The sequence below is a fragment of the Prionailurus viverrinus genome, chromosome D1, assembly GCF_022837055.1.
Source record: "Prionailurus viverrinus isolate Anna chromosome D1, UM_Priviv_1.0, whole genome shotgun sequence".
In the NCBI taxonomy this organism is placed as follows: Eukaryota; Metazoa; Chordata; class Mammalia; order Carnivora; family Felidae; genus Prionailurus; species Prionailurus viverrinus.
The window spans coordinates 56,759,958-56,786,040 of record NC_062570.1 but is presented as its reverse complement, the minus strand read 5'-3'; the positions used below and the strand labels follow the sequence as shown (position 1 = coordinate 56,786,040).

The following is a 26,083-nucleotide window of genomic DNA, read 5'->3' as shown; positions in this document are numbered from 1 at the left end:
TCCTCTAACCCGAAGCTCAGCAGCCTCTGTCCTCTCCGAGGAACAGAGCAAACACGGGTTTGGGAAGGGAGAGTGAACATCACCACACGTGTCACTACGTCTACTTCCAACCTTGTGTTTCTCAGAAGCAAGGAAGCCACGTTCTAAACACACTACCCTACACCCTGAACTTCCTTCCTCAGTCATCTGTAACCAGTTGCTCTGCAAAATTGGTAACACTGGATAGGCTGAGGGTAAATGGGGGAGAATACTCTCCTCTCAACTTCTTCATCTTCCTGTGATGTCTAGAACGTACCTAAAACACCTAACCTTTTCACTCTGGCCTGGTCTGAGTCATCAGTGGCATATCTATTACTTGGCATCCAACGGAAAGCCCACTGATAGGAAACTAAATGGAGTCGCGCGTTTCTAACAGAAAATTCTATGAAAAGAGTTACTTCAACTTAACAGACACGATTCATTGTACGGACGTTAAGGCCGAGGTTTTTTTGCTTTTTAAATCTGGCCACAAACGTTGTCCATCGCTGAAGCCCAAGTTGAGCTTCTAAAGCACATGATAACCCTCCGAAGTTTGGGAAAGAACACATTCACCTCAAGTTCAGAACCGATCGCTGACACGGGCCTTGGGGGAGAACAGGGGGAGGACACCCTACAGGCATTCCCAAGTGTGGCCAGAAGACGTCCAGGCACTCGGAACTGCCTCTGCATGCTAAGGCCTGCCTGCCCCCCTCACCAGCGAGCGCTCTCACTTGCCGTGGGAGGCACAACCAGTGAGCAGCGCTTCCCGGGGTCCCTGGTGTTCCGGGGGCCCCCCGCGGCACGGACACCCGCGCCGCACTCAGCCCGGCCCGTCTAGATTTGGAGAGGAGGCATGCCGCGAGGTCTTTGAAACGGCATCCCTCCACTGAAAGAAACCAAACCAAAGAGCTCCCGGAACACTCGGGACCAAGGCAGATGAGAAGCCTCTAATCAATTTTGTGGCCTTTTTTGTTGGTTGGTTAAAAAAGGAAAAAAAAAAAAAAAAAAGGAAAGAAGGATAAAAGGAAAGTGCAGTGAAATTTACTCTTTAGCCTCAGCCAGTTTATTGTTCATCTCTTTACTTTGCTCCTTGTCATCAGGCTGGGCGGCACTGGCACCCTCTGTGCTCTTTTTCTTGGAAGCCCGGCCCGACACCACCTGCTTGTCTTTGGCCTTCCGCGGGGGCTTATGGCTTGCTGAGGTCTTTTTTGGTTTGGAACTCTGAACGCTAGGTTTTTCCACCTGCTCGGAGAGACAGACAGACAGACCGCAAATACAGAAACACAAAAGGGGAGGGAGCGAGAGAGAGAAGTTAGAGAGAAGACACGATTAGCCAAACAGTAACTCTAACGACAACACTGGGCGTTGAGGGAGCGCAGGGCATAAGGTATTTTCAGTGGCAGTAAGTCATTTGGCTTCTCCCGCGTAAACCGGCTGGTCAGTGGCTTTGGCCACATGCTCAGTGGCTCTCCGGCATGGTGGCTGTCACCACTGAACCACCCTGGTGGTGGATGATGTTACTGTTTTGCAACATCTGCTGCCGTCCCTCCCTAAGGGAAGATTATACCTCATCACCCTGTTCAACTCAGGCAGGCCTATGATTTGTTTCCGTCAATGACATGTGAGCAGAAGTGATGTGGGTCACCTCCGACAGAAACCGGAGGGGCAGCCCGTGCTTCCTAATGCTCTCTTCTCTGCCACGAGCGAGGCTCTCCAACACCGGAGGCCCAGACTGCAGAGGTGGTGGGGAGTAGGGCTGTGGCCCAGCCGTGGTGGACGGGTATTAATAAGAAGTGAACCTTAGCTGACAGAAGATGCAGAGATTCTGGCATAAGCCAGCCTCTCCTCTGCTTCTGTCTCCAGGGCGGCCAGCTCATGTGGAGAAACCACATCTCATCTCAGCGAGGCCTTCAGCACAGCATTCTTCCTCTCCTGCCGGCTCCCCAGACTATTCTCCCCAGAGCCGCCATTCCGGCCCATCCGCTCTCCCCGAAACCCTTCCTCTAGCTCTGACCCCACTCCCGGGCGATGGCCTGGCCCTCTTTTGCCCCCAGAACTCTGGGCCCGCTCTGTCTGGTCCCTCCATATGCCCTCCACCTCTGGGTTCCCTATGCCCCAATCTTCCCTCCTTCCTCCCCTTTGAGTCTTCTTTGGTGCAAAGCCAGCCCTGCGTCCTGGGCCCCATGTCATCTATGGATGATGGACAGAGATGATGTTGGGGTTCACTGGGATTTCCTCAGTGAGGTCCACGGAACCTGCACAGAACGTAACCAACCATCCTGGTTTGCCTGGGACTGAGGGCCTTCATGGAACTGGAACTTTCAGTGCTACAGCTGGAGGAGTCCAGGCAGACTGGGTTGATCAGCTACTTTACCTACAAATCAGTCCTGGGCCACATAGGAAACTCTGTTTCAGTGCGAGACTTTCAGACAAAAGCGGAGGAAAGGATCTCACACTTGTCCTGCTATTATAGATAGGGGAGCAGGTATTTGCACGATTCCACGTGGCTTGATAGCACAGAACCAGCTCTGGCAAATCGGATTCCTGCTTCCAGCTGTGTCTCCAACTTGGCTCTCCCCCTCAGGGGTGTGCACTGGATGCAAATAAGGCAAAGTCGTGTTATTACACGGAAACCCCTGAATCCACTGCAAGTCACTTAGAACTATAAATCACTTGCCAACTGTTTATTATAGTAACAAACTACCCGGAACATCTTGCAGCTGATGTGACAGGTGTGCCTTGACTAAGAACTGGCGCTGGATAGTGTTTACGGAGGAAAAGGATGAAGAGGAATGAGGAAGCGTCCAGGGACTGGAGTGGAGGATGTGGCGGGGGCAGGGCGGGGAGGAAGCCAGGAGAGATACCTCTAATGGCCAGCTCTTTGGGGGCAAAAGCCCCTGAAGGGATTTTTAAGACAGGGAGGGCTTTAGGGCTCAGGTGGGATTTTCGGCCACTTTTTTGGAGCGGGGTGCTTCTCAAAAGCTGAAGCTGGTTCTCTGGAAACCTGCCAGTCTTCAAGCTGTTTTACTTTAGGCACTGTTCCTTTGAACATTCCCTTTGAATTTAGCAAAGGTTCCTTAGTGTCTGTGTGCTAAGGAGAAGAGGAGGGGTTTTCCAGGAGCCCTTAGGGACTGGGCCAGGGTCTGCAGGAGCCCTGCCCTCACGCTCTGCTGCAATGAGCCCCTCCGTTCTAGGTTGTGCTGAGGGGTTCCCCCACAAGATCTGTCTCACCTTTGGGGGTTCCTTGAAAGGTTCACTGTAGAGGCTGCGTATTCTTCTGCGATCAATCACCTTATTGTCGGCTGGCGTTGGCTTATTGGCCTCCCCTTTGAACTGGGCGCTGTAGCTGGTCTCATGAGCCATCTTGTCATCTGGAGGCTTATACTGGGGCTTGGCCTTTATTGGTTTCACAGGCTTGATGTCCGTCCATGCTCGGAATTCATTTCTGTGAATCAAAGAAAGCAAAAGTGACATTAAACATTATCTGCCGGGAAGCAGGGCTCCCGTCCGGGGCTGCAAACACCACGAGCTCTCGATTAGTGCCTGTGGGGCAGACGGAGGTGTGGCTGAGCGGTTAAAGTCACCCTTTGCTCACGGGCAAGTGCGCGTTTTCCTCCCTGTCAAGTTAATGCGGGCTGTGGGAATAGCCATTGTGGGAAGAAGGAGCTCAGGTTCCCAGCTACCACTGTGTGACCGGGGATAGGCAGTTGTAATCTTTGGGCCCCATTTTTGCAATCTCCAAAATGAGTCTGAAAACACGCAATCCATTCAGTCACGCATGGGCTTAACTATATGATTGAATGCCTGCTGTGTGTGAGGTCAAGAACATGAAAATGAGACAATGTGGCCAAGGCCGCATGCCAGTCCCCTTCCCTGCCTTGTCATGAGGGAGACCTTTTGTTAGCCAGAACCCTCAAGGATAATTCCTCCCCTTGAGAGCAGGGGGCTCACTTCTTATACTGCCAGAAATGTAATAATCTTAATCACTGTGGATGAAAATACTTACAGAATGTCTAAATGCTTGCAGATCACAAATAAACAATGCACTGAACATACTTCGGATGTCCCTGTTAGGGCTCGTGTTGGGGTGTGTGTGTGCGGGAGAGTCTTCACGTGCTCCAGTGTGAATGGCTATTGGCCCTGACCCTATGATGACCACCATCCGAGTCAGTGTGGACGTGTACCGATTTTCTTACTTTTTCTGTGAGGATCCTGTGGATTCGAATCAGTTTTTTCTCATCTGTTATAGGGCTGGAGACTAGCTGGGGACAATGTCCAAAAACAGGGTAAAACACATGCTGCTGTTGGAGGCCACAGGGTCCCTCTGGTCTGTTGAGTGTGTGACATTTGTTGGGTCTGTTCTCATCTGGGGCCGTGAGAAGCTGTGTTGTAGGAGAGGAAGGGTTGGGGTGTGAATATCTGTGGTTAGGTTCTTGCAGCTCCCTCCTCACCCTCACTGATAATGCCCTGCTTCGGGGCTCAGAGATGGGCAGCACAAACAGGAGGCCACAGGGGATGGCAGAAAGAGCTGAGACTATGGTGAAGACACATGGGTCCTAGCACCGCCTCTAAAGAGCGGCGGAGCCAGCTTCTCCCCTCTCTGAGCCTTAGTTCCCTCACTTGTCAAGAAAAGACTCAGACCAGACAATGTCTTTATGATGTTCTCCAAGCTCGGAGGCTCCCTGAGTCCATAAAGCAGGTTTGGGAACACTGAGCCACTTGCTGGTCATTGGACCTCTTGAAGGGAATTGGCTCGTTTGTGAGCTGAGTTGCTTAAGAGACCCTCCCCCAAGCTTCAGACTCGCCTTTCCACTGCAGCTGGGACCCCCACCTGGAGGCCCCACCAACTCAAACTCAACCCAAACCATCTTGTCTCCTCTGCCAAACTGTCTCCTTCATTCCCTCATCGGTCGATTTCCTTCTCTCATTCATTCACTCATTCACAAAACATTTACTGACTGCCCAAGGTCTGTCTGACAAGATGCTGAGCTCTGTGGAGGCCAAACTGTGTTAAGAACAGGCTCTGGGCTCGAGATGTGGGAGGCAGAGGGAGTGAGGTTACTCCAGGACAGTAAGAAAAGAGCCATGAAAGGGGGGAGTGGTGAGCTTCACCTATGCCGGCCTGGGAGGGAGTCGGGGATGTTGGTTCTGGAGCGGAATCAGAGACGGGGCAGGGAGCCAGCCAGGGTTCTGGGCAGAACGAGGGGTACACAAAGAGGCTGCTGAGACACGGTCCTCGATGGGGACCTGCAGGCAGTTCGGGCGGTTGAATTGAAGCTTGTGGGGAAGAGCACAAGAGGCTGGACAGATCCTGAGGTCCTGCCAGCCATGCTGAGGGGATGGTCTGGACTGTAACAAGAAATTGCCAAATGACTCCAAGCCAAAGATGAATGTGGCCAGACCAGTCTGGGGAGAGAGAACTTTGGCAGCAGCGTGAATGGCAGACAGACGGGGAGAGGGGAGTCGGGAGGCCAGGCGGGAGACTGTGCAGTGAGCCAGGAGGAAAGCCGAGCCCTGAACCAGGACAGTGGCAGTGGGGACAGAGAGTGGCTCTGGGCCAAGAGGGAAATGGGCGGGACTTGAGAGTGGCTGAGCTGTGGGAGGCCAGGGTCAGAGAGGAACCTGGAGACTCCAGGATTTTGGTCTGTGGGTGGCAGGTGCTGCCCACTGAGACGGAGAACGTGGGAGGAGAAGGGGACTTGGAAGGTTGAGACCCGCCTGACTGTGTTAATGGCACCCATGTGGTCCGGCATCAAGGCTGCTTTATCTCCTTTTCTGTCCTCTCCTCCTCCCTTTTACACCTCCATTGGCTCAAGCAGTTACTGTGACCTGACTTCTAAGCCATTCTGGCTCTCCACACCGGCCTAGAGCTGGCCCCGGGTCACAGTGGGGGGCGTGGCCACCCAGGACCTGTCTAAGGCTCCAGGCTGTCCCTCCTTCCTCCCAGCCTTCAGAACTCAAGAACCACCGAAGCCCCTCATACAAGGCTCACAAGTAACAACCCGGTTCCTGAATACATGATGGCAGAACCCGGAGTTCTCCACTCTTGCCCCTGCCTGCTTCCAGAATTAGGACTGCGATAGGTACACGCTGGCCCTAAAAACAGTTTCCGGATCACTTCTCCCAGGCCAGCCTCTGCAGCTTTCTGTATCTCTGCAGTGGCCCCTGGGGGCTGGCAAGTGTCTCACTGCGAGCATTATCCATGGGATATGTTCCTCGTGGGACGTATCCTGACCTTAAATAACTAATAACCTTGACCTTAAATAACTAATCTTCCCATGAGGCCGTGTTGGTAAGTCCTATGATAAGTTTACTGTGATTACGATCGACTGTTAGGTTGAAGCCCAAATTCTGTTACTCAGAACTTTCATTGAACTCTCCACAAAACTTTCCCCAGCCACGTGGGATAAGTAATCATATGTCATGAAAACAGAATTAGCTACCATTCATTAGTCACCTTTCATAAGCTGGAGGGTGCTTTTGGTCTGGTTTTGGTATTTTTCTCTATAACCCTTACAACAACTTTGAGAGGAGGTGGTTTTAGATCTCTAATACTACCAAAAGAAGGTAACCAAGGCTCAGAGAGGTTACGTGGCTCGCATAAGAGCAAACGGCTGGCAGATAAGCAGAATTGAAGTGCGAGCCCACATCACTCAGCTTCCACAGGCCACATCCTTCCAACGGCACTCGGGCAACGGGCTAGAGCTGCACGGTGTTTGGCCTGTTCTCACTGGAGGTGCTCGTGCGGGCTCAGGCCTGATGTCTGCAGTGCCGTGGAGAGTTTATGTGACACACCCGAGCTCCTCCAGCCCTGAGCTGCTCCTCCCAGAGCACAATGGGCCACATTCTCAGGTCAGTCATGTCCAGAGCCTCTTGCCACAAGTTTACGGGCCCCTGTAACCATGGACTCCCCTGTCTGTGCAGCCAGATTTCAGCTTGATCATCCGTCCATTCATTCATTCACTCATTCAGCATGGGTGTGGCCTGTGGCCCACAGGGAGGAGTAAGCCCTGGTTGAGACAGCCACGGTTTAGTAGGTCAGGATCTGTCCATGTGTGACCCAAAGCAAATGGGACAGAGGGAAAGAGGGAAAAGGATGCTTAATTCTGAAGGGGGCACTGAAGGGTGTAGACAGAGAAGCGGACAAAAGGAATTCAGGCAGCAGTCCGAGTCTGTGTGGCAGGTTCAGAGAGCAGGTGAGCTGCTCGGTGTGAAGAGTGAGGTTCTCGGAAGGATGTCAAGGTGACCGGGCCGGTAGGAGCTGCGGCCAGGCTTACAGAGCCTGGAATGTCATGTTTAGATGCTTGAGCTAGGCCTGGGGAGCCGCCGAACGTTTCTGAGTGAGGCAGCCTATCGCTCCAAATTGCTGATGCCCTCCTCTCAGACTGCCCCTGTATTAATTATTCGTCAAGGCCCTGCTCTGGGCTCTCCTCTTCCAGGACCCCTCCTGGATTTCTCAGCCCAAAGTTTCCTCTCTCTCAGCTCCTGGACACTTTACTACATTGTCCAACTTTGTGGTTACCTATGCCGTTTCATGTTATTTTAATGATTTCATGAGTTTATTTTACCTCTTTTGAGGAATAAGATATGTAACAGAAAATTCTCGATGGAACCCTACCTTTGAGTCCAACCTCATTTGCATGGCTGCAAAGGGATGTCCTTCAACTTATCCTATGTCCAACTGCAGGTTAGGGGCAGACCCCATCTGTCTAGGGAGGACCACATCTGTCTCCCCCTGCCCCGCCAGGGCCCTTCTCTCACTCGGGCTCCCACTCAGAGCCCTGCTCCATATCGTTCTCCCATCCTTCACAGGATTTAAGGGCTTGGCATCGGGTGAATATTTAATGGAAGTGGCTATTATTTGATTTCACTTCTGGTCAGCTTACGGCCCCTCTCCTGATCCCTTCCCTCCCTGTCCAGACGGGGCAGACACTTGCTCCCGGGAGGCGGGAAAATGTCCTGCCTGTACTCGTGTTCCAGTGCCCATCATGCTGAAATGAGTATGTGCTCGCAAGCACCTGACCCGGGCGGAGTCCCTCTTCATCAGGGACAGGGCTGCGTTTATCTGTGTTTCCCTGGTGCCCCGCACAGCACAGAGCGATACCCTCAGGATGTATTTGGAGAATTAAAGGAAACCAAGCGTTCCATTCTACTTCAGGTACTCACAAAGCTGCTCACACTTGGGGCTTCTATTATTGCTAAAACCCACACACCCCACATCCTTAAGTCCTTGTAGGGAAGAGTTGCCCTTACGAAAGCAAGCATTTGGTGCCTCCTAAGCTTTCATAAAATCCATCCTCCCTAGATTGACAGGAGGCAGCTCAGAGCCCCTGGTGAGTGAAGCTGCCATAGTGGTAAAGGGCTGGGGGAAGGAAGGAGCCCCTCAGAATCAGGGGGCAGGAAAGGGGAGGAAAAGTTTGCTAACACTTGCCCGACACCTACTTCTTTTAGTTTGAACCCTCTGTGGACCCAACCTCCTTTTACCCTTTTAATATCTCTATGAGGTCACCGTTATTAGCCCCATGTTATATATGAGGAATCTGAGCACAGACAGGTGTAGAGACTTGCCAAACCAGTAAGCAGTTATTGAACTGTGAGTCTGTCTGACTCAAAGCCCCCACCCCTTCCACCATCCCACACTTGGGGTGGGTGTATAACCCACCTTCAAGTTCATGGCAGCTTCAGCTTCAGGCAGCGATCACAAGACAGCAATGCCCTTCAGCCAGTCTGGATGCCCCAGCCTCAGGCTCTAAGCATACTGGGAGGGTCCCACATCTGCAGGCTACTGTCCCTGGCATCCCAGAGATGTTCCTCATGCTATGGCTCCTCCTGGATCATGATGTGGGGAAGTCATGGGGACAGGATTTCCAACTGCATTGCCAAGGGCCCACTGTCCCCTCCCCAGCAGATCATTTGAAGCTTGATGCATGATTTCTCCCCTGCACAATCCCTGCAGGGGCAGAGAAGGGTTTGAGACCATGCTGTCCATCCCTCTGTGAGTGGGTAAGCTACACAGACAAGGAGGCCCAATCAGTATGTTCAAGTTTGGGTTTAAAGGACTCCTCTGATGGCCCCTGTGTGCTGGGAAAATTTGTGGAGAGAAACCAGGGCCAGCCCCCAACCCTCTACCAAGGAATGGCAAAGGCAGGCGCAAGGTGAGCCATCTCATGGAGACTTGGTGGACAGGATGTTCCTAGGCTGTTCCCACAGGACCTTTAAACAGGTGCATACCTGCGTTCAGAGCAACTGCTAAAGCAGCTTGCTGACCAGGCAAAGTTTTTAAAGGAGTCAACAAATACCCTACCTTCACCTCCTCCTAGCCAGTCCCCACGCACCATCTCACTTCAGCCCTCAGTGCCTCCTCTCCCTGGACCACGGCATCAGGATCACAGCACCAGAGTCTCGGTCCCCCACCCCACTCTGAATCATCCGGCACATGCCATGGGAGAGGTCTTCCTCTAGCTCAGCCATGAGCATGCTACTCTCCCACTAACACGCAACAGATCCCAGTTGCTACGGGACCAAAAATAGTCCGAACTAAGGCCCCTTCTAGCCTCCTTGTGCTGTGATTACTCAGGACGACACGCACGGCCCTGTGACTTGGCCCCACGTTACTTTTCCAGCCTAATGTCTTCCTCTTTTTCAGTCATTCACGTCATCATTTAGCGAGAACTTTCTGGGCACCAGGCGCTGTGCAAAGCTCTTTAAACAAATCACCGGATGTAGCAGCATCAGCCCCGTGTCGCAGGCACTATCACTGATTTTGCCAATGAGAACACCATGCTGCCCTTCCCCAAACACACACTGCACCTTCCCACCACTGAAGTTTTGCCCATGCTGTTCCCGTCCCCAGTCTGCTCTTCCCTCCATGCCTCCAGCTACTGAAATACCACACGATCATCCATGCCAGGCTCGGGTGCCCTCCCCTCTAGGGGTCTTCACCTGCCCCACCATTGCTTCGAGCTTGTTTTTCTCCAACCTTCGTCCCTCTGTAGCACTCACCGTGCTCTCAGAGGAGGTTACCTGTGTAGATGGCTTTCTTCCTACCCAGAATGTACAGGTATTAAGGATCAGGACCGTCGTTTAGCACCTGTGTAATGCTCACTGGGCCTGGGCCAGGGATTCGAAATGCAGCCTTCACCTCACTCACCCGTGTGAACGGCTAAACAGGAAGTCCCCAGGCTGCCCCGGCCACAGACAGGGCACAAAGTTGCTACACAAGCATTTCATGGCATCTGGCATCCATATCACTTCTCACCGTATGTCCACAAATTCTTGGACACTCCTCCTTTAGGGGTCCCTAATTCCCCTTCCCTTGAATGTGATTGGACTTAGTGACTCACTTTCAACACAGAATATGGTGGAAGTGTCGGTATGTAGCTTCTGAGACCGTTGCGGGCATTGCAGCCCCTGGCTTGTTTGCTTGTGGAACCTTCACACTGAGGACAGAAAGCTGCCCTGACCTGGGGATACTCAATCAACCCTTACGGAGAGGCCTGCGTGGCTGGGAACTGAGGCCTCCTGCTAAAAGCCATGCAAGTGAACCACCTTAGAAGTGGATCCTCAGCCTCAGGCAAGGATGACATCAGATGACATAGGGAAAGACCACCGGCTAAGCCATTCCTGGATTTCTGACCCTCCAAAGCTGTGGGAGATAATAAACATTTGTTGGCCTGAGGTGTTAAGTTTTGGAGTAATTTGTTACATAGCAATAGATCCTAATGCTAGACGCCGGTTAGAAATTCTGCCTCTCATTAACAGGGGTTTAAAACACCCACGCTTCATTTCGGCAAGGCAGAAGGTACCGGTGTGAGCGGAGCACAGGAAGTTCAAGTTCCCAGCAGAACTGTGGCACCGAGTGAACAAAAGGTCATGCTCTGGTTGTAAGAAACTGAGAGGGACCATACTGCAGCCTTCACTAGAAGGTAGCAAAGCCTCAGCTGCAAGGGAGCTGATAATGCTGCACCTGCCTTGGGGCCAGAAGGGAAAACACAGGCCCTCAGGAGAAAGTGATGTCTCAGAGCGCACAGCACATTCAAGTCTCAGGGAGGTACAGGCAGAGAGGTTAACAAGGTGATAAGCAGCATAGAGCCCGGGTCAGAACAGAGAAAATGGTTCACTGGCGATGGCACAGGCTCTGGAATGAGATAAACCCAGGCTCGATCCTGGCTCTAATCCTTGGGCCAGGCCCTCACCTGCTCTGAACCGCAGTGAGCTCCTTTGGAAAGGACTGATACAAGACCTACCTCACAGGGTCGATGTGAGGTTCAGTGTGAATGTATTCACTGGAGGGGCCCTGTCCGTGTGTATCAGAACTGCCAAGCCCATGGTGGATAACCGTACAGTCCACGTATTTGGTTTTCATTACAGAGTTGTTTGTTCGAGAAAAATCAGTGGGTATCTTCTACATTCCCGGCCCAGAGCTAGCAACATAACGTGAACAGGCAGAGGCAGCAAGTGCCTCTACTGAACTGGTGGTCAGGTGGGGAGACACAAATAATCACACAGTCAAATGTCTGTCCCTATTGTCGTATTCCTGGCCACTGCGGTCAACATTCCGGTCCCAGGAGAGGGCACAGTTTGGGCGGCAGCTTCCGATGCCAGGTTTGTTTCTGAATGCATTTCGCATTAGACTTGAACAAAGTCGCGTTCAGTGAATGCCTGATTAATTAAATTTCCAATAGCGACTGTCTGTTGTACACAGATGTTCGCTTCTTAAGGACTTGTCCCACGTATGCACATTTTCTTGCCGTGATTCAAGGGGAGATACTGAAAGGGCAATTATAGGGGGGAGACTGAAGATGGGCGGGGAGCTGGGTGATTGATGAAGCCAGGCCCCAGGAGAGGGAGGAGGGCGGGCATCAGGAGAATGGAGACAGGGTTTGGCCTTGGAGAGAAAGTGTTGCCAGAGAAGAGAAGAGGGGCTGCTCTTTCATTTCTGATTTGAAAAAGCCCACCATTTATAAGAAACGATGAAATAGAATTGTACAAGGAATAATTCGACTGCTGAGGAGAATATCTACATGTGTTAATTGGTACAAAGCACTTCTTGAGAAAAGCAGGGATTTAGAATAATGGATTACTGCCAGCTACACTCAAATATAAATTCCACGTCTGCGCCCACAAGGCCCAGATTTATTATGTATCTGGGTTCTTGGGAAATAAAATTCTCTCCCCATCCTCCTGACAACAAAATTTTCAACAACATTCCTCGACTGCTTTATGAAGAAAGAAAACCATGCTTTTAAGCCTTGATGGACTAAAACCTTCCTACAGATTCTCACAGGTAATTTACGTTGTCATGGAAACGTATGAAGTCTCTGTTCAAAAATCGTGCCTACATTTGTTATATTAAAGGGTTCTCGAAGAAAGGAAGCAGGCTCTTTCATGAAATCTCATGGAGACAGTGAATGCTGTCGGTTGCCAAGCTATTGTCAGGAGCTGGGTCAAGGAAGTAGGATCTACAGATTACAAAGAAAAGAACACCTGAGCCTAGAAGGTTGCAGGGGGCCTGGAGTAGCTTGTCTCTCTTTTCAGAGGAAAATGGAAGATAGTTTCTCCCTGGCAGAAATGACCCGGTCAAGAGACGAGCTTTGTGATCCTTGCCTGTGTATCCGCTTGCATGTATCTTTCAGCTTCTTTTGTGTGAAAGGGAGAAAAGGGAATCTTAGAATGCCAATGTTCTAATCATTTAGGACCTCACCTCTTATCCATTAATATCCAGCAAACACATGCACCCCATATAGAATGGTTTCTTAAAATGAAGAAAGCATTCACTTAAATGCAAATAGACGTCTCGATGTAAAGAAAAGCTTAAAGCTAGTCTAATGTGAATAGAGAATGAGTGGAAAAGAAGCCATCCTTTCCCTTACATGGAAAGATCCGACATGAGGCTGTTGGCAATGATGAGTGTCAGGGCTTGGGGTCCCTCATTAGGCAAATGGAGATTCCGCAGGTAACCGCTGAGTCCTGTCATAGGCTGCACGCAGCTCAAAGTCCCTGTGCACCTGGGAGATAGCGTCTCACACAAAGAAAACCCATGTGTATAACATGTACAGAATTACGAGGACAGATAGCTAAAAATAAAAACTGCTCAATTAGGAGTCAATGCGTTTCTACACGAATTGATTTACATTGCCATACTTACTAGGCGCTATGCTAGAAACTGCATGGAAGAAAAAGAGTGCAAAGTAAGAAAACTACAGTCGGCAGGTGGAGGATGAGAGGGAGGGAGTGTGGTAGTTAAAATAAGTACACATTCAAATACACCCAGGCAGGAAAAAAAAGGAGAGCTAGAAGAGAGCTTATAGGAAAATCACAATGACTCTCTCCTCACTCTGCCCCGCCCCCCAATTCCCCATTATTATCTGAGTTTTTTAGTCATAGGAATTCTGGGGTGGTTGTGTGACGAGACCATAGAGCTATCCAGTTGAGGTTGAAAAGGGAAGGCTGAATTCCTCTGGTTAGTTGGGTCCCCAAAGATCTGTGTCCACTAATTGCAGAAAGATGGTTCCTTAGACAGGAAATGGAAACACTGAGAGTGTGTTGTGAAAGGTGGGAGAGAGTGCTGTCTCCTTCTGCGGGTAGACCTAGAATTCCGGGAGTACACTCCTATGAGATGAGCTCCGCACAGTGCCAGGGACAATGTTTGATACATCTAGTGAAGTGTTCAATAAATTTAAGTTTCCTCATTTTTTGTTTGGTGCAGAGGAAGTACTTAGTAAATATCTTTTCAACAAATAGAGCTGATGCTGAAGAAAACACTTTATGACTTGAGACACATGCTAATTTACTCTTTAAAATGTAGCTCAATTATAAGGGAATATTAGGAACAACTTCATGTCAATACATTTGACAATGAAGATGAAATGGACAAATTCTTAGAAAGATGCAAATTACAAAACTGACTAAAAAAGAAATAGAAAAACTGAATAAATATGTATCAAGTAAAGAAACTGACTTAGTAATTTAAAATCTTTCCACAAAGAAAATATAGCCCCAGATGGTTTCACTGGTGAATTATATATAACATTAAGGAAAAAGTAAATACCAATCCTAACAATCTCTTGAAAAAAAGAGAAGAAAAGAGAACACTTCCCAACTCATTTTAAGATGGGGAATACCAGGTATTTTTCTGACACCAAGCCAGTCAAAGACATTGCAAGAATACTACAGGCCAACATTCCTCATGAAATACAAATATTGAAACTCTTAACAAAAAGTCAGGAAATCAAATTCAGCAATATATAAAAATGTGCAAACTCCGTGAACGAATGAGGGGTGCCTGGATGGTTCAGTCAGTTAAGCATTTGACTTGATCTAAGCTCAGGTCATGATCTCACGGTTCATGGGATGGAGGCTGTCAGCATGGAGCCTGCTTGGGAAACTCTCTCCCTCTCTCTCTTCCCCTCCTCCACTGTGTGTTTTCTCCCCCCCCCCCCCCGGCAAAATAAATAAATAAACATTTAAAACAACACCCCACGAACAAGTGAGGTTATCCCAGGAATGTAAGGTTGGTTTAATACCCCCAAGTCAGTTAATGTAATATACCATTTTCATAGACTAAAGGACAGAAACCATATGATCATCTTAATAGACACAGAAAAACCATTTGATAAAATCTAACACTTTTTCATGATTAAGAACAAGCTCAGCAAAGTAGGAAGAGAAGAGAACTTCCTCAACCTAATAGATAGCATCTACAAAAACTCTATAAATAACATCATACTCAATAGTGAAAGACTGAATGCTTTCCTCTAAAGATCAGGAACAAGGCAAGGATGTCCACTACTGTCACTTCTATTCAACATTGTACACAGCCAATATAATAAAGCAAGAAGAAGAAAGAAGTACATCTGTCATTATTTATATAGAGATTAGAAAGAAGAAGTAAATCTGTCATTATTTATATACAATACGAACTTGGATTTAGAAAATCCCCAGGAATCTACAAAAAGTACTAGAACTAGTACTAGTGAGTTTGGCAAGGTTGCTGGATACTCAATCAATATACAAAAATTAATTCTATTTGTTTAGATTAGTAACAGACATCAGAAATATTTAAAAAAATCAAAATCCATTCATAATAGCCTCAGAAAGAATAAAATACGAACAAGTTCAACAAAAGAAGCACAATGCCTGTAACTGAAAACTATATAACATTGCTAAGAGGAATTAAAGACCTAAAGGAAGACATATACCATATCCATAAATTGGAAGATTCAATATTGTTAAGGTAGCAATTCTAGAAACAGATCTATATATTCAAAGCAGTCCTTACCAAAATCTCAACAGAAATTTTTGTAGACAATGACAAGCTAATCTTAAAAGTCATATGAAAGCACAAGAGATCTAGAATTGCCAACACAATTTTGAGAAAGAGAAACAGTCTGAGGATTTACACTACCTGATTTCAAAAGCTACAGTAAACAATACGTGACTGAATAAAGACAGACACATAGATCTAAGAACAAAACAGATCATTCATATTTTTGCATACAGTAGTGTGTTGAAACTGGCTTATATTGGTTCACAGAACTAATTGTCAAATTTTTTAGTAATTGGGTCAGCTGATTATTATACTACTGGTAGCTTGAAATCAGCCATGTGAAGAGTCACATCAGGAAATTGACCAATGCTATAAATCAGGCTCCTCCTTTTTTCCAGAATGTTAGTGAAACATTTACCATCATACCACTGCTCACATATGTGGTTTATTTATTTTTGAAAAATGTGTTAAGGTAATTCAATAGGGAAAATGATAATCTTTCCAACAAATGTGCTGAGAAAATTGGATGTCCATGTGAAAAGAAAATGAATCTCAATTACTATCTTACACCATACACAAAAAAGTTAACTAGAACTGGACTACAGACCTAAATGTAAACCCTAAAACCATGCAACTTCTAAGAGAAGAAATAGAAGAAAATCTTTGTGGTCTTGGAGTAAGCAAAGATTTCTTAGATACGATACAAAACCCCAAAGCAATAAAAGAAAAAAAAAGATAAAATTAGGTTAATCAAAATTAAACTTTTTACTCTTCCAAAGATACCATTCAGACAAGGTAAAGACAAGCCACGGTCCGAGAGAAAATATTTGCAAAACATATGTCTGATAAACTATTTGTATGCAGAATATATAAACATCTCTTAAAACTCAATGATAAAGCAAACAATCCAATTTAAAAATGGGAAAAATATTAATAGACACTTTACTAAAGATTGTCAACACCACTAGTCATTAGGGAAGCACAGATTAAAATCCCACTAAGATACCACCACATACGCACGAAAATGGCTAAAATAAAGAACACTGACAATGCTAAATGTTGGCAACAATGTGGAGCAATTGATCTCTCCTACATTGCTGATGGGAACGTAAAACAGAATAGCCACTTTGGGGAAAAATTACTTTTAAGCTAACCATACACTTACAACATGACCCAGCAGTTCTACTCCTAAATACCAAAGAGAAATGAAAATATACATCTACAAACAACTTATAGCTCAATGTTGGTAACAGCATTATTCATGGGAGCCAAAAAGCTGGAAATAACCCAGATTTTCATGAACTAATGAGTGAACAAAGAAAATGGGTAGATCCACACAATGGATTTACTCAGCAGTAAAAAGGAATGAACCAAATCGGATGAATCTCAAAAACATCAGGCTAAATCAAAGAAGTCAGACAGAAGACACTACATAGTATATGATTCCATTTTTATACAATTTCTAGAAGAGGCACATTGTAGAAACAGGAAGATCCATGACTGTCTAGGCCTCAGGTAGGAGGGTGGGCTGATGGTAAATGAACACAAGGGATGGAACATTCTAAAGCTGTCTTTCAAGGATGCTTGCATCGCTATATTCATTTACTAAATCTCATCAAACTGTGCACTTAAAAGGAGTGAATTGTAGGTTATGTAAATTATATCTTAATAAAGCTACTATAAATCCAGTTGGAACATCTTCTTCCCTCACATCCCTCCCCTTGCAGGGAAGTGATCCTTTCCTGCTTTGTTGTCCTGGGACTTCTCTGTACCAGCTTCTTTGTCTGATTTCTCACATTGTCTTCCTGGTTATTTGTTTCCAAGCCCATCTGTGAGAACCTGGGGGGCGGAGGCGGCTTCTGAGCCAGCTCTGTGTCCCTAGTGCCTGGTTTGGAGGCTCGAACAGTTCAGCAGGCACTTAAATCAGTGCTGCTGAACAAGCCGACACTCCTGAGTTTACTTTCTTAATTGTAAAAGTAACACATGGCGATTGCGGTTGGTTTTCCATTTTTCTTCTTCCTATTAATTTGTAAGAAAGCTCTACAACTCCTATAGATAAAAATAAAAGAGAGTAATTCTTTGTAACTATGTTTCCCAGTTTATCTTTTCTTTTATATATAGGGATAAATAAGGATATGAAAAATATCTGTATCTATATATCTACATCAGAGAGAGGGAGATGGAGATCTGTATCTGCAGAGATACCCATATCTATATTCTCCATGTATCCATGTATAAGCTTTGTATTTGAACATGGCCTTGTCTATCAACCTTCTCCTTTATCCCGTTTACTCCTGGGGTTAAGCTTTAAAACTTCCCTTATGCCACAATCACGTAAATAATTATCTGTAATCCCATTTTGCATGTTTGTTTCTTGCATTGAAATCTTTAAGCCACTGGGAATATATTACTATTTTTGTGTCGGCTGCTCGAGTGGGAAAGGCAGCACTGTCTCCATTGCTGGCAAGTTGGGGAAAATATAGCCTGACTCAACCCAGCAGGACAAGGCTGCGTCTCCAGGGCTCCGTAGAGTATCAGTTACATCACAAGCGCTCAGTGTATATTTGTTGAATATGTGAATTAATGAGCGAAATCTTAAAACTGCCATCCTTTGATCTAGTAAGGGATAAGTTTTCCACTTCTAGAAACTTGTCATAAAGAAATAGCTGGAAAAGAAAGCATTTTTTCACGTATTACACACTCTTGATAATCATCCTGTGTGAAGGCGGCAAATTATTCCTTTGTTTGGAAATATGAATACATTTTAGGTCTGACAGTGCTGGAGCATGACCAAATCTCAGAAATTGTTAAGTAATGGGGAGCATAAAAATATTAAGTAGGTAATCCCCACGATGCCATTTTTGGTGCATTTAATGTCACGTTTGTTTCTTGTTGCTAATGATTCATTGGAAGTGATATCCATTAAATTCTGCCTTCGGCTGCCTGCGTTCCATCTCATCTGAAGTAATGGGAGCTGTGGGAGCCCAGCAGGGGAAGAGCCACCCGGCAGTAAAAGGGTGGGCAGTCTGCTGAGTGGAATTCTGGACTTCATTTACATTACAGGCACCACTAACCTCTGGTGGCTTCAGTGACTCTCTTTCTTTCTGCGACGCAATTTTATTTCTAGCAAGTCTTTCAGCAACCTGCTGGCTCTAAAGAAGGACATACTCAGAGGCATCAGAGTCAGAACAAACGTGAGACTATTTCTCAGGCCATGAAATCTGAAGGGTTGTGTCAAAAATGGGACCTAGGATATCTTCACGAAGCTGCAACGTCAAACTCAGTCCTGTTAGTCACTTGCCTGGGCCAGCAACCAGGGTCACGGTGATACGGCGTGGCACCTTTCGAGGCCAGTTGCTAAGGAGCAATGGGACAGCCAGGGCTGCTGGCTTCCTTTTTCCTCTCTCTGCCGGAGGTGGGAGGCACTCACACATATTCACGCTTTAACCTTCAGGGTGGCCCCGGAAGGCTGGAGTCTCCTGAGTCCCAGATCGGTGAAAGAATTTACTTGGGGTGTCTCTGTCAGTCAGGGCCAGATTTGAACCAGGTCTGTTCAACTCCAGATTTCAAGCTCCATAAGCTGCCCCATGAAGGCTTGAAACACTTTCATTAGTCTGTGTCTTTGCACGGGCCTGTCCTTACCTTGAATTTTTTCTTTCCCTTTCCTACTGGGGAAACTGCTACTTCAAGATGCAGGTCAAACCCAGGCAAAGAAGACAGTAGAGAAAAAGATTAAGGACACAAACCAGCATAATTTACGGGGCCATCAGGAAAAGGTCTGCGTTCCTAAGAAAGGCAAACATCACATGATACATTAGGTACCTGACTCTCCTGACTCGTGTCCCCACTGGTCAGCAAACATACTGAACACAATGCCTTTCACGCAGCAGGTGCCCAACCAATATTTTATTTTATCTTTTACATTTTTTAATGTTTATGTATTTTTGAGAGAGAGAGAGAGAGAGAGAGAGAGAGAGAGAGAGAGAGAGAGCACAAGCAGGGGAGGGGCAGAGAGAGAGGAAGACACAGAATCTGAAACAGGCTCCAGGCTCTGAGCTGTCAGCACAAGGCCCAGTGCGGGTCTCAAACCCACAAACCGTGAGATCATGACCCAAGCCGAGGTCGGATGCTTAACCAACTGAGCCACCCAGGCATCCCTGAACCAGTATTTTAAACATGGTTTTATGCCTCTGAGCCTCTGACAGGTATTCTGTTGAATAAGCATTTATGAAGCAACCCCGAGTAACTGCTGTTAAGGAACTTCCAGCTGAGTGCTGCGAGACGCTCTGGGAGGTCAAGGTTCCCATGAGAATCTGAAGGGTTTTTAGAAGATAAATAGGAGTTTTCAAAGAAAGGGAGACACTGAACTTCCTGCAACCTTCCCTGCTCTGGGCTTTCCAGGGCTATGTGCAGGAAGAACAGCACACCCATGAACTCATGAATGCAGTCTTAGCACTTGGACTTGTCTTAGTGGCCTGGCCTTCCTTCCCTGGATGGCCTGGAATGGCAGGGACTGGCCAGTGAGGTCACGAGTTCTCAGCTGGGGGAACAAAGCCCTTCAGAACACCTAGTCTTTGGGGGAAGCAATTAATATTTCATAGGAAACTTCCTTCACGCCAGTGTCCCTGCATTCTTTGTCATCATGCAGGTCACTGGGCTGGCATCCAGGTGACTGGAAATCCAGTGACTGTGAGGGGAGGGAAAAGAAGGAGTGTGTCAGGGCCTCCAGGGTACCAGTTGTCCCACAAAAACATGCCCTCATCTGTAATCCCCACAGCAGTGCTATAAGGTGGAGACTTTCCCCCATTTTTACAGAGGAGAAAACCAAGGTCCAGAGAGGCAAGTGATTTGTCCAAGGGCACAGAGCTAGTGCATGGACGGGCCAGAAGTCAAATTCAAGGTGACTAACTACAGATCTGACATTTCCCTATCATCCTACATTAATCTGTTTCTATATACAAAACAAAACAGAACAGAAAATTTAAAAATTACTTTTTTCTCTTTTTAAATATTAGAATAAAACGTGGAGCCCCATATAAAGTGCAGATTAGGTACCCAGAAGGAAGGCACACTTTTGGCCATTGGCCATGGCTGTAGAGCCATGAAAGGGCCTCTGTGACCTCTATACCTGGAGGGTCAAGGCCAGACTCCGCACCAGCCGTGGGTTCTGGCCCTGCCACGGCCCACCTCCGCAGGCCCGTTGCCTCCCACTCTCGTCCCTGGAACAGCTCAACCACACGCCTGTGCTAGTCTGCACTCATACTCTTCCCTCTTTCCAGAATGCTCTCCTAGGCCTTACGCTCTTTACATCACCCTGCTCCAATGTCACCAATGAAGCCATCCCTGACCCCCAGACAGGGGGTCTGCCCAGCTCCCCCAGTGCATCCTTCCCCACCTCAACCACATCTTGAAGACAGCTTATATTCTCCTTTAGGCTGGAGGCCCCGAGGGCAGGAACTGTGCCCCAGGGTCCCGCCCAGGGCCCAGCACAGAGCAGGCACTCAGAAAAGGTGCACTGAATGAACAGGATTGCATGAAAGTCACAGAACAGCAAAGCTGAACAGGCACCCCAAGACGTTCTCACCTTATTTCACGGTCAAGGATTCCACAAAGGGCAGTGGAGAGGTGGGGTGGGGTGAGAGGTGGGGTGGGGTCAAGTACCAGAGCTCAGACTTGACTCTGGAGGTAGAGGGAGCCACTCAAGATCTCAGAGTGGTGGAGTGATGTGATAATGTGGCCTGGGAGCCACTTTGGTTGTTTTTTGTTTTGTTTTTGTTTTTTCTTTCTCATGACCTGTGGCTTATTTGTGAGCAAAACTTGAATTTATCCATTTACAACTTATTTTATAATTTGTTGTAGCAATTACTTTCAAGACAAACATCTTATAACTAAGTAGAAGTTAAAAACAATGTAAAGAAAAAGAAATTGAGAACAATGTTATCAGACTTTAGTAGAGTAAAATCAATGAAGATTTCTTCCTAATGGGTTTTCTATGTAGCAAATTGATGTTTTATGTTTTAACTTAGTTGATTTCTATTTCTTATTTAGTTTTTCCAATTAAAAAGTACATAAAAACTTTTGTCTCTTTTATTTTTTTTAATTTTTAATGGTTTTTTTTGTTTGTTTTTTGTTTTTTTTTTGAGAGAGAGAGAGAGAGAGCGAGAGCAAAGGAGGGGCAGAAAGAGGGAGACACAGAATCTGAAACAGGCTCCAGGCTCTAAGCTGTCAGCACAGAGCCCGATGCGGAGCTCAAACTCATGCACCAAACTGTGAGATCACGGCCTGGGGCGAAGCTGGACGCTCATCTGACTGAGCCATCCAGGCACCCCAAACTTTGTCTCTTTTAACTAGGATCTAGGGAGCCACTGTGGTTGGGTGAGTCAGGCCACTTGGTGACAATGAGAGGCTGGGGACAGGGAGAGCCTGGAGGCTACATCTTCACATATGCTCTATTTAATGATGGTGAATTAGAACTCACTGTCAATTCTGCTCACAATTTATTTCATTCATTTGTTGCGTGCCTACGGCAGTTACAACATAGTTACCCTTTACTGAGGGCCTACAATATACAAGGTGCTTTGCCCTCATGATTTAACTTAATCCTTAGCACTACCCTTTGAGATGAACACTATCACTTTCCAATTTATGGGTGAGGAAACTAAGCTCAGAGAGATGAAGTTACTACCTGAGGCCTCAGAGAAATTGTGAGCCAGGCACTGCGTTAGCACCCGAGGATAAGGGACAAGGAGCTCACGGTCCAGTCGGGGCCAGAGGAGGCAGAGAAACAGACTTGAGTCATGTGGCATGAGAAGTGCTGTAGCAGAGAGAAACACAGCGGGCTGAAGAGGCCCAGAGCAGGCCCCCAACCACTCTTAGGGATGATGGATGAAGTCTTATTGTGACAGCTGGCAGAAAAAACGCGGCACACGTCGGAAATAGGCCTACCCTCCTATGACTTACTTTTCTCTTTTTGACTATGCAAAACCTAGGAAGCAATGACTGAAGGCAGAAGGATAAACATGCGGGGCATCGCTGCATGCGATTCAAAAATCACCTTCACGCTTGTGGTCGTTTAACACAGAGGCTCCCGCATGTGACTTCCCAACAATGGGGACTGGCCCCACGTCTCTGCCTCAGGAAACTGTGGGGCCATTAAGGTAGTCCCCAGGATCCTGAGGGAGACAGGGATGACAATCCAGCAGCAGATGGCTCCACACAGGCCCGCCACGTAATTAAGTTGCTGTGAGAGACAGTGTAAAGAGATAAATGAATTAGTTGGGGGGGGGGGGCAGGCACCGAGGGTGCAGGCTGTAGGACAGCCAGCATCAAAGGGGGGTCAGGGATGAGACACCTCCAAACAGCCACCACTCTGCACTCACAGCTGTGCCCGTGTGCACGTCTCAAGTGTGTGCACATGCGCTCTAGTCAAGCAGGGCGGCAGGGGGTTGGTAACAAAAGGACACGTAATTCTGCTTTAAGATTAATCATGATAATGGTGATGGCAGTGAAAACAGCTTACATTACAGAGAATCTTGCCAGTGCCAGGAACTGTAGGAAGTACATTTATGCATTATCTCATTTAATCCTCCCAGAGACCTCAGGAGGCAGGCACAGTTAGTACCATTCTCATTTTACAGATGAGGAAATAGGAGCTGAGGGTAGTTAAGTGTCATGACCTTGGACAGCAGTAAGTGGAGATGCTGAGGTTAAATGAGAATAATACAATGAATAGCCCGTGTCCCAGGACTGAAGAGGGGAACTCAGCTGAGGCACAGAGACAATACCGCATTCCAAAGGGAGGCACGCTGTCACAATGCAGAATTGCCAAAGGCCGAGAATAGTAACAGGGACAGGATATTGGTGAGAACTCTGTGTGCCAGCGAAGGGGCCACTGTCCCTCCAGCTGAAGTCAGGAGAGAGGCACAAGGACATCTGGATCTTAGGGGATGTGATAGTGACCCTCCTGAGTCAACAGGGACTCTCATGAAAAATCTGAAGGTCAGAGATGGCTGGCTAGTCTGTCCAGGAGCAGAGACAGGGAGAAAGGGCTGTTCTGGGGGTGACTTGAGCCGTCCTGTGGTTAGGGCAAAGAATGTATGGTGCAGTTTCCCCGGGACCGGATAGCGTCAAGACAGCCACCCCGAGGGGCAAACATTTCAGAAGAAGCTAGAGGGACCATGGGATGCCCAGGGTGGAGGAGGGGGTGTGGAACCTGCCAAAGGGGATCCCCTTTTATCCCTTTAATCTCTCTCCTGCAGGAAGAGATCCATGGTGGTGAGTGCGGAGGCCTCTAGAGAACCCAGCAAAGCAGCCACAAGAGACAGTCCATCCTGAAAGCCTGCTGGTCCAGAGAGCAGCAATCACCGTGACCACGCCAGTCCCAGAAGGGCCCTGCCGTTCCCTTTGCCTCGTGCTCTTGCTACCTGAACTCCAGCACAGGGCAGGTTGGATGCAGGGTGAGGGATGGGACAAACGAAGTAGAGGCCCCACCGCGGGCTTCTCCTCTGGAACAGGCCAGAGCTGCAGGAGGAGAAGAGGGATTAACTTTAAACAGACTGACATGGTGACTATGACATGGGATGGACATTTGAATGACAGAGGACTTTTATTTACTGAAATTTGCTGTATGAGTTATAGAACTTGCCCAAATTTTCAAGCAAGGGCAGCAGAGGAACCTGTCCCACAGGATAAATTTAAAAGGATCGTGGGAAGCAAAAATAAAGTCACCTTATAATTTGTTCAATGCAAAAGTCACATTTCAGTTAATGAAAACTTACTGTATGCCAAAAGCTTTCACAATGGACTGACATTCTTGGTCTAAATTCATCTCAGGCCAACCAGCCCTTCAAGATACAAGTTATTGTTCCTATTTTAGAGATTAGAACATGGAGGTTCAGGGGGGTAAAGTGAACTGTCTCCAGGCAGAGAGCCAGCAAGTGGCTGCACGGGGCCCAAACTCACAAGGACTCCCAGTCTGGATCTTTCTGTCGTGTCTTTGCTTGGGACTGTGGCAGGTCAACCCAGTGCTGAAGAAAGTGTTTCCCAGGATGCGATCTTTTCTCAGTGTGCTCAAATCACAAGTGCATGTATTCTGAATCAATTCTGTGCTCATGCATGCAATAAAGGTTCCGCGACAAAGGATAAACGGCTCTGGTCTACATACTGACACAAAAGGTACCTTTTTTTTTTTTTTTTGAGGCCAAAAAGATTGGAGAGAAAACAGTTTATTCCATAGCTGCCATCACGTGACTGTTTGTCAAAGGATTAATATAAACTGCAGTAGTCCTAACTAAATACAATGATGAGAGGGGCTAGATCTAGATCTGAGTTCAAGTTTGTAAAACATGGCTGGAGATACACTGGCGGGGGCAATGATGGTGGCGCATGGAGATGGGTCAGTGAGACAATGACGGGAGGGAAGGTCTGCTGGGTGGGCAGAAGGATGGGGCGAGGAGAAAATCGGTCAGGGAGAGTAAATCTAGACACCAGAGCAGAAGTCCCAATTCTTGTTCCTAAGATGTATGTGTGTTTTATCATCTGTTGACACATTTTAAATACCCACAGCAATGAGCGTTCTAGAGCAAGGAAGAGACCAGGACCTGCCCTAGAGAAGAACGCTCAACAAAAGCCCACTGTGGGATTTCAAATCTGCGTGTTGTGAGTGTGTGCGTGTGCTGTGCGATTGTGACTGTAACCACTACCACCACCACCATCATCACAGTCCCCATGCTCTGTCTCAACCCTCTCCCAGAGTCAGAGAACCAGCAGGTGACTTGGGCTTAAATATATCCCACCTTCACTGGTGAGTCTTGGGTCTTTGCCTGGGGAGCAGAGTAATGCTGGCCTTTCACAAGGAGTTGCAAAGTATGTTTTGGAAGAGTTTGTGAAGGCGTGGTATTAATTCTTCTTTGAATGTTCAGTAGAATTCGCCAGCTTATCTGGGCTTGTCATCTATCGTCTTGGGCACAGCTGATGAGTTGAAATGAACCTGTTTGTATAATTTTGCATCTTATCTAATTTATTATGAACATTTTACTTAAATAGTTCCAAGAAGCTACTTGATATATTATAGACTATTATAAAAGTCTAGACTGAAGGCCAAATTTCAGACAATATATACCAGGACTTGAATTTTATAGTTGTGACCTACTAGTCAGTCCTAAAAAAAAGTTCCTTCAAAGTCCTCTAGGCACCAAATAAAATTCACTCATCCGAGCCCTGCGCTGAGTTCTGGCTTCCTACTCGTGTCCTTTCTAAATTCATTATTCATTAAAAGAATCCATATCTATATTTTAAATACAAAATGCTTAATTTAGAAAGGCTTCAAAAAAGGTAGTGAGTGATTTTAAGTGTTTCATTAATAACAAGAATCTACTATTTTTTTAAGAACAACTGTTCTCAAACTGAGTGCCAAATATTACCAGATAATTTTTCTTTTTTTTTTTTTATTGAGAGAGAGTGCAAGCGAGCGAGGGTGAAGAGAGAGAGAGAGAGAGAGAGAGAGAGAGAGAGAGAGAGAAAGTCCCACTAGAGGCAGAAGGTAGGGGGGAGAGAAAGAGAAATGGGGCTCACCAGAAGCAGGGCACACGTTCATGAGAAGCAGGGCTCGTGCTCACAAACTGTGAGATCATGACCTTAGCCAAGGTCAAATGCTTAACCGTCTGAGCCACCCAGGCGCCCCAAGAATTTCTTAGTGATGATTTCTTTCTAGTGTTCCCACTCTTGAGGTGAAGCCCTGGAATCTGTGTTTTAACAGGTTCCTCGGGTGATTCTATTATAGTCGGTCAGAGGAACGCA

At 47.1% G+C, this 26,083-nt stretch overlaps 1 protein-coding gene across 1 annotated transcript in view; it reads right to left on the bottom strand.

The window, feature by feature from the left end:
• The window catches only part of MAP6 (microtubule associated protein 6), a 75,399-nt gene that overhangs the window by 19,668 nt on the left and 29,648 nt on the right, over positions 1-26,083 (bottom strand). The window contains exons 2-3 of the mRNA XM_047879179.1: positions 3,250-3,463; positions 1,064-1,260 (exon numbers count right to left, since the gene is read on the bottom strand). Coding sequence (XP_047735135.1) covers positions 1,064-1,260; positions 3,250-3,463 — 411 coding nt within the window. The remainder of the gene's footprint in view (positions 1-1,063; positions 1,261-3,249; positions 3,464-26,083) is intronic.